Genomic DNA, 13,014 nt, shown 5'->3' with positions numbered 1-13,014 from the left:
TTGGACTTCAATTCTTGAAGAAAATCTTATTTTATCTAGATCTTGATTTTCTCCTCTGCTTCAGTTCGGCTTGTTATTCTTTAGACTTTTTCACAACAAACTTAAATTTCATATGACAGAACAACTAGGCAGGTCATTTGGTCCAGTTTTCATTACTCTAGATGGCCATAATGTTTAATTTTCAGCTGTGACCTACTGAATTGTTTATAAAGCCTTGTCAAAACTACTCAGCCTTTGCATAGGTAACTTTGATAGGAACCAAGAAGTAGATTTACAGGCATAGTCAGTAATTCTTGAACTGAAGTTGGTTTGTAGTTGATTAAGAACTTTTCTCAGCAGCATCTCATTTTGACTCTTTCTCCATCCCTGCATTGCATTTTTAAAACACTCTTCTTGACTGCTCTTGCAGTTGAAACTAGCTTCTGATCACTCCTTAAAAGGCCTTAGCTAGGCAGGTCTTTTCAAAATGCTTATGTTTCATGGCTCGGTGTCAGATTGCAGTGTGAATATTAACCTTTTCATAAATTGCAGACTTTATCAAGTAATACCATCAGCATGCTTTCTTAGTTGAGTCACTTGTGAGTTGGGGCTTTTTTGTACATCATAGTACATTCAGTGACTCTTGAGAAGGTAAAAACTGATAAATAGTACTTACAGTATTGGTATGATGATTAACATGTTCGAGGAAAACTGTTTTGTTGACGTTTCATTTGAATGACTGCTTTCAATATACGTATTTTATCCATCCTCTCCTGATGTAGGGAATGAATAAAGGTCCTAGACTGACCCGTAAAACAATGAGTATGATCCACAGCTCATATATAACTTTTATCAAATTTATAACAATGCATTACAAAGTGCATGGCTTCTACTAGAATCCTGACAGTGGGAAGGTACAGGCCAGTAGTTCCTGAAACAAACCAAAATATAGAATCTTTTCTCTGTGGTTTTTAAACGTTTTACTCTACTATCCTGGGTAAGCTTGGAATCCTGTGAGTAACAAGGAATTTGTCAGCTTTATCAGGGGTAACTACTTTCCAGACAACTGTGCATTAGTCTTCTGGGGTCATTGCCTAAAGTGGAAATAAAATGTCTATACAGATGTTGTGGTTTAACCCCAGCCAGCAACTAAACACCACGCAGCTGCTCTATCACTCCCCCCCTCAGCTAGACAGGGGAGAGAAAATACAACAAAAGGCTTGTGGACAGCGATAAGGACAGGGAGAGATCACTCAACCAATTGCCGTCATGGGCAAAACAGACTTGACTTGGGGAATATTAACTTAATTTATTGCCAATCAAACCAGAGTAGGGTAATGAGAAATAAAACCAAATCTTTGAAACACCTTCCCCCACCCCTCCCTTCTTCCTGGGCTCAGCTTCACTCCCAAATTCTCTACCTAGCCCCCTCCCCCCCAGCAGCACAGGGGGACGGGGAATGGGGATTACAGTCAGTTCATCACACGTTGTCTTTACCACTCCTTCCTCCTCAGGGGCAGGACTTCTCACACTCTTCCCTGCTCCAGCGTGGGGTCCCTCCCATGGGAGACAGTTCTCCATGAACTGCTCCAGCGTGGGTCCCTTCCACGGGGTGCGGTCCTTCAGGCACAGACTGCTCCAGCGTGGGTCCCCCGGGGGGTCACAAGTCCTGCCAGAAAACCTGCTCCGTGGGTTCCTATCTCCACAGATCTGCAGGTCCTGCCAGGAGCCTGCTCCAGCGTGGGCTTCCCACAGGGTCACAGCCTCCTTCGGGCACCCATCTGCTCTGGTGTGGGGTCCTGCATGGGCTGCAGGTGGAGATCTGCTCCACCGTGGACCTCCATGTGCTGCAGGGGGACATGGTCTTCCCCACGGGTTGCAGGGGAATCTCTGCTCTGGTGCCTGGAGCATCTCTTCCCCCTCCCTCACTGACCTTGGTGTCTGCAGGGTTGTTTCTCTTACATGTTCTCACTCCTCTCTCTGGCTGCAATTTCTGTGCTGCAGCAACTTTTTTTTTTCCTTCTTAAATATGTTATCACAGAGGCACTACCACTGTTGCTGGTTGGCTCAGCCTTGGCCAGCAGCGGGTCCATCTTGGAGCTGGCTGGCATTGGCTCTGTCAGACATAGGGGAAGCTTCTAGCAGCTTCTCACAGAAGCCACCCCTGTATCAACCCACCTGCTACCAAAAATTGCCATGCAAACCCAATACAACAGAAGTTTAAGCCTCAGCTACTACTGTGTTTGAGCTGAATCTTGATTATTATTTTTTTTTTACCTGCATGCTCTTGTTATGGGGTATATTCTTATATTCTTGGTGTATCTTATCTGCACCTCTTGTTGGAAACTTAATACTCCTCCAGGAGAGAGCTGGTCAGTGCCTTATCCATTGACTGCTGGTACTAGGTCCTTGTCGTAAGGACTAGGTGCCTAGCAAAGGCAAAATGTAGCCTTCCAATCGATAAGGTGTTGACTCTTTACTGTTACGTACTACTAGTACTCAGCACAGCTTCATGAACAGTTTTTCACACACACCTCACACTTAACTGTAGGTATCTGGAATGTATAGAAGGACTGTAGAGAAGAATATTCAGGTTCTGTCTTTCAGTGCCCATTTAAAATATGGAAATTCACAGCTGAGATTTGCAGAAGTGAAGGGTGTGACTCCAGGTCCTCTCGGGTAGCTTAGGTAGTGAAATACTATCCCCAAGTTGCAGATAACATAAAGCAATACTGTGATGGAAATGCTAGATGTGTATTGGAAGGAAAAATATGCGTGGGAGGCCTTCCGCTTGTCCTCACAGCATTGGTTAACATTTACTTTTTTGCCCTAAATTGATATATCGACACTTAAGGGTGGATATCACAGTCTGTTTGGCTGCAAGTGATATTTTGCTACATTCTTATTTTTGCTTTTATGACACTTAAGTGTTTTTTACTTTATGATGTTAAAAACGTGGTAAAGAACCTTTATCTTCTACTTAATAGGACAGTAGAACTTGATTGCCATTTGCTGAATTTGGGTGAATGAACAAACTGGTAGTATGAGTTAACTGAATGAGCTGCTTTGGTCTGTTGCAGAGAAGTCACACCTGAAAACAAAGCTTAAAGCATTTAAAGATGTTTTTATGAAGTCAAATAATGCAGGAAACAGTGACGGGAGTGTAAGGTGTTCTGCGGATGAGTTTCAGTTCAGACTTTGTACACATACCTCAGTATATTGACATGTAATGGCTTCTGCTTTGATTGCATTTTGATTTTGGTGTTTGGTATTTCAGTTGCTGTTGAAGTGTAGTGGTGTTTCCTCTTAAGGGAAAATTAAACATGTGCACACACGCTTGCCAACATGTGTGTTCTGTTTTGTCCTCAGACTTTGCTTCCAGGGAAAGTAAGATGCTACTAGCCTTAGCTTTTAGTTAGCTTTTTGAGGTTGAACTTTACTCAGCAATGTACCCTTGTAGCTGAGAGGGCTAATGGTATCCTGGGCTGCATTAGGATTCCTGCTAATGCTGAATAATTTTCTTTATTGTAGGTGGTATGGTCAAGAAAAGGACTACAATGTTCTAGTTATGGATCTTCTTGGTCCCAGCCTTGAAGACCTATTCAACTTCTGTTCTCGCAGGTTTACGATGAAAACAGTACTTATGTTAGCAGACCAGGTAAGTACAAATATTACTGTGCGAAAGTTAAAAACCCTAAAGCATTTTGTGCACCATGGTTCTCTTTAAGCCTGTTAATGTGTTATGTAGTGTTGTGTATAGCTAAGTGAGCACTTGACCTATATAGGAATGAAGTAGTGGTTTCTGTGTGCTGTGACATACAAAATGAACATAGGCCTATAGTGGGAGGACAGCACAGGTACCAACTTCTTGATGCTGCAGATCTAACAAGTGCAACTTTAATAAAGTATCGAGACCAATATGGGTGGATTAACTCCCAGTATCAGCCGTGGGGGTGGTGTTAGAAGGTCTGAAGCAGTCTCTGGTTATGGTTGATCTGGTTCAATGGAAACCTGCTACGTGTTGGCCAGCTGCGGTGACAGGTGGGCAACATGCAAGTCTACGGGTCTGTTCTTATTGAATGTCACTATGCACTGACAACCTCCTGTAACTTCTAGTACCAGACCACAAGCTAATAAATACTGTTTTCGTGGTTGTGGTGCTTAAAGACAGTTCTTAAAGCTGTTGGTGGAGATGCCACTTTACCTCAAACTCAATCAAGGCCTCTAAAACTGAGGTCCATTAAGTCTCTTTCTAGCAATTGATATTTTTTCAGCTTCGTCATGAGAGTGCAGCATTTGAAATGGCCAGCCATATTTATTTCTCACTATTTATTAAATAGCTTGATTGTGCTGTCTTCAGCTACTTGAAAGGCAGTAAGGGCTTCTCGAGTTGAATATTCAATGGTAGTTTAAATTTCATCTAATATTACGTAATTGATGTTAGTACCAAGTTGTCACTTAGCCAGATACTCGTAGAATCCCAGGCTCTTGGCCAAGGAAGCTCACGGCATTTGTATGGAGACAAGGTCAGCTGTCAGCTGCCTTAAGTGAGTGGTACTCTTGCTGTAGAGAGCCATTTGCCTGCTTAGTTAGCTAGAGTTTGGGTGTTACAGCATCTCCAGGGAATCTGTATGGTTTTCGTGCCATATTCCTTTAGATGATAAACACTAATTAGTTGTCATCTGGGAAACACAGATGGGATGTATGATATCAGTGCATGGAACTGGCTTTTAGGGCATAGTCCAGTAGAACAGCTGTCAAGGGTATGATGTTGTAACAGTTCAACTCAATAAAGGCTGTGTGAAGAGTGTTTTAGTAGCTGGAAAGCTTTATCTCATAAATGCATGTGCTGTGATCTCACGCACAGGAAATTGCATGACTGTATATGATGATGCAGGTGTGCTGGGGTTTCTCTGCGTCTTCATTGTCGACTGTTATTCCTGGACGTGGTAGTGTAGATATGACAGTGTGGGCCACAGTCAAGTTGTTACTTGCTCTGTGAAAACTGTTACCTGGAAGAGTGATGCTTGGTGATGAATGAATAACTGGGACAGGGGGAGGGAGAGCTGTAAAATTGTCTTGTAGTAGGTATAGAAAACCTTTGTTTGAAGTAAGAATAAGAAATTACTCTTTAATGGAATGCTATAGTTAGAACATGAACTTGAATGTCTAAGAAATAGTTTCAGGTATTTAATCTGCCATTGCCTGACCAACATTATGGGATTTAAATTTATCTTTCTTATATTTTAATTTGAACAGCATAAAACCCCCCCCCCCAAAACCCCCTTGGTTTTCATTAAGCAAATACATAAACTTAAGTTGGAGAGGAAGGTAACACTAAAAATTCATGCATTCATTGAAGGTTTAAGTGAATTGTATTGCTTTCATTGAAATCTTACCTGTTTTGTTGTTGCTGTTTTTTTTACAGATGATCAGTAGAATTGAATATGTGCACACAAAGAATTTTATACACAGAGACATTAAACCAGATAACTTCCTAATGGGTATTGGGCGTCACTGTAATAAGGTTAGTCTAATGCTCTTTGTTTAAAAGATCCAAAGGGAATGGCTATGTTACTTGATTCAAGCTGCTCAACCTTTTTAAAACTGGTTGCTAAAACTGATGTTTTGGATGCTAAACCATGGTTCTTCGATGTGAGAACTTGGATTTCTCAGTGTCTGCTTCTAAATGCAGTGGCATACACATGTGGGTCTCTGACCTACTCTGTGAGATGCACTTGATTGCAAGATGATTTCTAGGCTTGCAACAAGATTATAAACTAATCCTAGAGAATACTTAGCTACTTTTATCAATGATGGAGTTTCATTATTGAGATGACTGTTGTAATAGCATTTTTTTCCTCAATGATAAAGTCAAATCTTATCTTTCGCTTTGGGGCTGACTTCCCGGGATAAAAAGAATTCATGCCAACGTGGGAGCTCCTGACCTACAGGTCATCAGGGCATTAAATCTTGCAGTGACAGACTGGTAAAAAGAACTCTTCAGCCATCAGAATTGTGGATATGACTAATAGCCAGTGTGTAAATCAGTTGTCTTTATAAATAAATGAAATTATGCAAATATGTTGGTGGAAAACTTTTAAGTTGTAGAGTACCCAAATATGTTGTACAACAAAAAACTGCTCTCAATTTGCTTTGTGGAAAAAAAAAAAAGCAGGGTGAGGGGTGGGCTGAGGGTGTTGCACTTGTTTGGATGGGTAAACATAGTCAGAAGTGCATGTTTCCTGTTGAAAACCTTATATAGAAAAACTTTTTCATTTTATTTTTAGTTCTCTTGAGTGAAATATGCTTAATTCTGCAATTTGTATGTCGAGCTCGGGCAGACAGGCAGCATTGGCAATGCATTAAGCATGCTACTTAATAGAAATTAACTTCAGGACAAATGTACGTGATCAAGCTGTTTATTGGAAGCAAGATTCCCACTTATCTTCTCTATATGCCATCTGAGAATGTCTCATCTCTTTAGGCACTACTAGTATTTAAAATGTTTACCTTTGTTTGCCTGTATGAATGCCAACTTCAGGGCCATGAACATTAGAAGGGGAAGGCTTGATTAACATGAGATAACAGCTCTTGTCTGAAGAGGTGCAGTGCACTGAATGTTTAGATACAACCATTGTTGGAAAAGCTTGTAAGTCCAGCTGAAAGGCAGTCTTTATGTAATCTTGTTGCTGTTAAACTTTGCTTGTTCCCAAGTTTCATACTTTCACTCTATTTTTCTCTGCTGTGTCGAGCAGTTAGGCTCCTTAATTTTCTGGCATGACTTAGAGTATAACTTAAACTTTAATTTTTTTTCCTAGTTTTAGTTTCTGATTTCCAATTGTTCTTTTTGGGCCATTTTTCTATACTTTTGCACGGTCATGCTAGGTTGGCATTGCTGCACTCTGTTTCATCTTGATGTGGATTAATGGCCTAGAAATTGCTGCTGTGATTACTTTAGTGGAGGAACACATTAGATTTGCATCAGCTGAAATGAAAAACAAAATTGCCTGTAAACCATTATTTTTTTTCCCCCATTAGTAGACTAGTTAGGGAGCCATGCAGTGATATGGTGGTAAACACTGTCTGTGGGCATGGGCTTTGTTACTGTTGTAGGGTTTTAGAGATTAGGGAGTGAGTTCTTGACTGAAGTGCAAATTGATAGGTTTACAAGGAGCAAAATGAGGAATGGGTTGCTTCAGTTTGGAACCAAGTGCTTTATCTAGGGAACACTTGCCACCATACAGAATTTACTTTGTTTCTTTTTGTAACTAAGTGTAGTTTTTTAGAGATGACTATACACAGTTCAAAGAAAATCAGCCACAAAGACTAGAATAGTATGGTAATCTTGTTCCAGTAGCTTCCTGTCAGTTATATTTTTTAAAAAATTAAATTGATTTTTTTCAAATTTTGATTTGGTGATTGGGAGAAATTTTGCTCCCACCTTAAAAGATGAATTTTCAGCTCTGCTAGAAGTCAGCCCTGCATGCTTATGAAAGTAAACTTTAAGGTGACTAAATGCCTTCTACCTCTTCCTTACTGAAGATTTACTTTTTCTAAATGTCTTTTGGGGGAAGGGCAGTTTGTGGAACCAAAGGATGCTTTTGTAAGCAAAACTTCAATTTCCTTTTTTAATAGAGCCAAATGTCACCATTGTTATCCCTGGTCAAGGCAGTGCCATTTTGGAGCGGCTCACAGTTGAAATTTACCTTGCCACATCTAACAGATTTTCTCCTTGGAAAAAAACAAAAAACCAAAACACCAAAAAACACCCCAAACATACATAGTTTTTTAAAAACTACAGTGCTTGGTGGAAGAAGGATGGCATTTGGCTACCCTGTTCTTTCTCGAACGCCTCGGTGTTGCCTGTCTGCGCCAGCCATTGTTGCAATGTAAGCAATACTGTTTGATGCACTGCCACCCTCTATTGTTTGTTCAGTGTTTAGAATCTCCAGTGGGGAAGAGGAAAAGAAGCATGACTGTTAGTACTTCTCAGGACCCATCTTTCTCAGGATTAAACCAGGTCTGAACTGTCTCCTATTCCAACCTCAACCCCAAATTCATGTGCTTTATTTTTGTTTTGTTTTTGGTTTTGTTTTTTTTTTTTTTGTTTTTTTTTTTTTTTTTTTTTTTTTTTTCTGGAGAATGTAGACCTTGCAAAAGCACCTCTTATGTTGGCATTATTCAGACATACTTGGCAAACATGTAACATTACTAAGATGTTTCCCTGTGGCGCTTGTTTAAATTGTGGAATTATTTCTAAACTTGATATTAAAAAGGGCTAAATGTACGTGCTTGATTTCATATGCAGAAGCAGGTTTTATTTTTGTCCTTTGACTTTTAAAGGCAGTCTGTTGAATGTGTTGAAGGATAGACATGCCACCCTAGTGAAATAGCAGGGCTTCTGCATAGGACTGTCTGCTTGCCTTGCTGTAGGGTTCCTGCAGTGTCTTTGAATGCACATGGAGTTCTGTTATTGCTTCAGCCAGACTCCTTCCCTTGCAGTTTTTGTTAAAAATCTTTCCAAATGTGTAATGAGGACTCTCATTTTTTCATCCATTGTGCTTACAAATGAAATTACTCCAACAAGCTGGGTCTTGGAGAAGCATGAGCTTATCTTGTAGTGTTAAATGTAGTACTCGTGACTCTTTAAGAGGAGATGAATTGGAGAGAAATGAAGACATATGCCAGTTTGTAGCAGGATACCTGGAAATTGCTGAATGTGAATCATAGCTCAGGAGTTTGGCCATAGAATCAGTCTGTAGCTTTCCACAGTGATAGTCTTCGTGTATTAAATTCCAGGCAGCTAGCTGCTGTACGCAAGCTGACAGGCTTCTGTTGTCTGCTTTTGAAACTTTCTTATCAGTTGAAGCAGAGACTTTGATCTACTTCTCTAGTTGCTCTTGGCAAAAATCTTGCCCTACTTCTCCAGTTTCCTGCTGATCATGCAACAAACAGAATTAAGGTGGTACGAGGTTATCTGTGGGAATACATCTGTGTTCCTGCTGGCTGGCATCGGTACATTCTGTGCTCATCCAAATCAGGCTGCATCTTCCAACTTAACTCTTTGCAAGATGGACTTACTCCTTTGCCTTCCATCCATCTAGAGTGGGAAATACAGAATGAGTCTAAGCTAGGGAAGAGAGTAAAATTCCCCAGAGAAATGAGTGCTGTAAAATAATATCCAGTTACTTGACTAGCGTAAAGCAGGTCTGTGTTGCTGAATTGATTCTTTTTTTAAGAAGTTCTGCCCATACCTCTTGAGAGAAGGCAGAATTACCTTATTCAGGTCTAGTATAGAGAGCTTGTAGCAGCTGTGGAAGAGGCAGAGCATCATTTACTTTTATAACTCTTGAAGAAAGTAGTCTAACCATGTCTGTGCTAAACAGGGCTAGGCACCAGCTATTTATGTATTACAGGCACACTTCCAGTGTTAACTATTTTGATTCATGAACTGTGACTTTGTTCCTTCATACCATTAATTAACAGCAAAATCCCCAGGATTACCAAAAGCATGTAAAGACTGAATTGTTTAAAGTGTTTGTAAGTAAATGTGCAGTGAAAATATTCTGACTGATGTGTATAGTGTTTGGTTTTCCCTCCTTATCAAGATATAGTATTTTGCTTAAACTAATGGGCAAAGGCCCTGTAAAAGTAGCTATTGCAAACTATACATTCAGTCTGTCATCAGATCAGAAAGCTTTAATCGGAAAATAAGGGATTGCATTTGAACTCAGGCTTTGCTTCTAGGAAGGTTGCATTTGCAGTATAGTAATCGCATAGAAGCTTTACACTATCTTCTTTAGGAGTTTAGTATCAAAATAGCTAATTTTCTGGTAGATGGAGAACATGTCCGTGCTCACTAAGTGAATAACTACCTCTAGTGGTAGCTGTGGTGGGTGCAACAAAGACCAGACCCTGCACTTCATTGAACTATCTGACCAGTGTAGTTGATTTAAAAACTTGGTTTTATATCCTCTTGCTCAAAGCATTCTGGATTTTCAGGATGCCTTTCAGTAGAACTGCTGTGCTTTGTGATTGCATATAAATCACGGCAAGACATCAAGTCAAGGTTTTCTGCTCCAAAATCAATAGTTTAAGAGGTTTTTAGCTTTGGTTTTTCCTGTCTAGATTACTATAGGTAGAAAATCTTCTTCAACCAGAATTCTAAAACACACCTACCGTTCACTTCGGAAACTTTCAGTCTTTCAGTATCTTTGGTACTTCCGTGTTGAGTGTCACTTTATAATTCACAGCACTTCCAGTGTGCCAGTGACCCTTTGTTTCAGTCTTGGATGCAGGTGTACCTGCATATCAATCTCTAGTACTTGTCTGCATTTAAAGCTGCATCTTCCATTGTGGAATCACTTTTAAGGTGTTACTGAATAGGTTTTTACTGAGAATTTCTTGAACCTTATGTCTTCTTTCCATCATCTCCTTCCCCCACCCAAATTACTTTTGCAGTATTCATTAATCTGTAGGGGTTGTAGTCCCTGATCCTGTAGCATTAATCCAGTGTTGGAATCAGGAGCTCAGCCTGATGATTTGTAGCTTGAAGACTGATTGCTAGAATTTGAAACGTTCCTTATGTACGTCTGCCTCAGCTTTTTTTGCCTAGTCCTGAAATCTTGTCGCAAGTAGGTACAGTCTGTATTAACCTTTGTAGATAGGCTGGCTGTTAGCACGCTAATTAGCACGCACTTAGTTGTTGCTAAATATCAAATCATTGGGCAAGCTTGGTTATTAGAAACCTAAACTGGATTCCATGTACTAGGCTCTAGCTTCCTGGCTGTATTAATGTCATCAGCAAGTGTGTCATGCTGCTGTGGTAGTGTTCTGGTAGTTTTAAAATGAGCATATGATTGAAAGCAAGATGTCTTGTTTGCTGTTGAAGGTTTTGGCCTTATGCTCTGCAGAATGGCCAGTGTTCTTTGAGACATAGAGAAGAATACAGGATGTGCATCATTTGCATTAAGCTGCTGAGCTGCCATTAACTATCTGTATGTGTAAACTACTAGTGTGAGTGCGTTTTTGTGAAGTGTGCTTTTGCACATACTGGTTTCCTTCCTAAATTGTGCACTGTAGTTATTGAGCTAATGTGATACGAACTACAATAGTAACATAAAATAGTTGTAGAACTAGGCTACAGATGCTCAGTAGCACAATCTAATCTATTCCACTGGATTGAGAAAAGGCTTGAACTAATTCACTATTAAGTTTTTGAACTGGCTAGTTAAAGCTAGTTGTGACTCTGCATTGTTACTTTGCTTCCTCTTAACTGTAGGCTGTTACATTGTGTGGATGTCTTAAAATAGAGCTAATGCCTAGTGAAAGAGGTTGGGATTCCTTGCACTGTATAGGAATATAATCTATTTTCATTTTTCTTTAAGTTATTCCTTATTGACTTTGGTTTGGCCAAAAAGTACCGGGACAACAGGACAAGGCAACACATACCATACAGAGAAGACAAAAATCTCACTGGCACAGCTCGATATGCCAGTATCAATGCACATCTTGGCATTGAGCAGAGGTGAGTTCAAGGAGATTACTGCTGTGCTGTTGGAGGCTGCAAGATGATCTTGCTTGTAAGCTTCTGAAGTGTCTGAACTAATTTTATATGAATAAGTGTATTTATCCCTTTGCAATGCTTTTTCTTTTTGGCTGTCTAAACAAGGGTGGGGGGGAAATCCAAGCACCTAATTTGCTTCTTGAAGAGAGTCTAAGTCTTGCAGGCATGAGGTGGATATTCTGCATACTGTTCTGGTTTTTTTTAAGTATAAGCTATGCTTTCATGTGGATCTGTCAGAGGACCTTCACAAATAAAATGATGCACTTTCCTGATTGTGTTGGTACCTGTTGATGCCACCGCTGACTGGCTTGAGATGCAATTCTGTAGCCAGAAAGGGTATTCTAAAGCTGGTGTCTGTGTCCTGTTTTCTCACTCTCCCTTCAAGTGAGTACACTGTTGTTTATCTTTTTGCCTGCAAGCAAGACTTAAAGATCTACTTCACTCATATTGTATTTTGGTTTCTGGTATATGCAACCATAGTTGTGGTGCTGTGTGTATATATATATGTTTATATGTTTCAGCTTTGCTTAATCAACAAACACATTTTTATCATCTGGATCAAAAGCATATTGCTACTACAGTATGCTAGCAGTGGTCCAGTGGCGATAGCACTTTGGGTTGTTTGGAAGTGTATGTTAGGTACTCGTGAGATATGAAGTGATGCCTCTCTTCCTTACGTATATGCCTAGATACTGTAATGTATAAGTGTAATAGTGTGGCTTTACCACATGGTACTGAGGTTGCTTAGACATAGTTAAAACTTCCATGAATGTCTGTGCCTCTGACCTTCAATTTAATCAGGATGGGAATGACTAAATTCCTAGTGGTCAACTTCAACAGAACATGTGACTTACAAATATTTGGTGCTTTAAAATGCTTCATGCTTTCTCCTTGCCTTAATTTCCTTAAGGTTCCTTAAGTGTATTTTATTGTCTGTCAGTGTCATTATTTAAACCTACTTGACATGTGGGTCAAGTAGAGTAAATGACAGGTGTCATTTCTGAAGTAAATACATTTCATAGAACCCAAGCCTTTCTTGTAAGGCAATAGCTGTGCTAGCACCTTACAGTGAAGGGAGGGAACTGCAAAGGACTATTGTTTTTTAATTTAGTTGGAGGTTTTGTACCATTTCTGCTGGTACTGGGAATTGTAATATAATTAGAAATGTAGCTTAGTGCATGCTGTAAGCTATTAGACTGTCTAGATCAAGCCAACAGTGAGGCAAACAAATAATATTCCTGTAATAAAGAGAAACCAGTCCTGAAGGTTATGGCAGAATATTTCAACTGTTAGTGCTGTACTTCAACTGTTACAGAACATGTTTTCCTATATGTAATGACAGCTATTCTTGGGGAGCTGTTTGCAGTGTTATCCATTTCATGTTTTAGTAATGGAGAATATTGTCCTGTTTTCCAAATCCTGAAAATCACTTTTATCAGTATATGATCAAATGTAATATATCCATT

At 39.8% G+C, this 13,014-nt stretch overlaps 1 protein-coding gene across 5 annotated transcripts in view; it reads left to right on the top strand.

Moving 5' to 3' along the window:
• CSNK1A1 (casein kinase 1, alpha 1) overlaps positions 1-13,014 on the top strand; it is a 36,707-nt gene that overhangs the window by 11,734 nt on the left and 11,959 nt on the right. For 3 of the 5 annotated variants that reach the window (XM_010579084.1, XM_010579082.1, XM_010579083.1), the window contains exons 3-6: positions 3,511-3,637; positions 5,408-5,506; positions 7,919-8,002; positions 11,370-11,509. In XM_010579084.1, the coding sequence (XP_010577386.1) occupies positions 3,511-3,637; positions 5,408-5,506; positions 7,919-8,002; positions 11,370-11,509 (450 nt within the window). The remainder of the gene's footprint in view (positions 1-3,510; positions 3,638-5,407; positions 5,507-7,918; positions 8,003-11,369; positions 11,510-13,014) is intronic. The other 2 variants (XM_010579086.1, XM_010579085.1) reach the window with 1 other exon arrangement.

Source organism: Haliaeetus leucocephalus, unplaced genomic scaffold (assembly GCF_000737465.1).
Source record: "Haliaeetus leucocephalus isolate CR32 unplaced genomic scaffold, Haliaeetus_leucocephalus-4.0 Scaffold656, whole genome shotgun sequence".
Classification (NCBI taxonomy): domain Eukaryota; kingdom Metazoa; phylum Chordata; class Aves; order Accipitriformes; family Accipitridae; genus Haliaeetus; species Haliaeetus leucocephalus.
The sequence above is the reverse complement of the archived record's forward strand: the minus strand, read 5'-3'. Positions and strand labels throughout refer to the sequence as shown.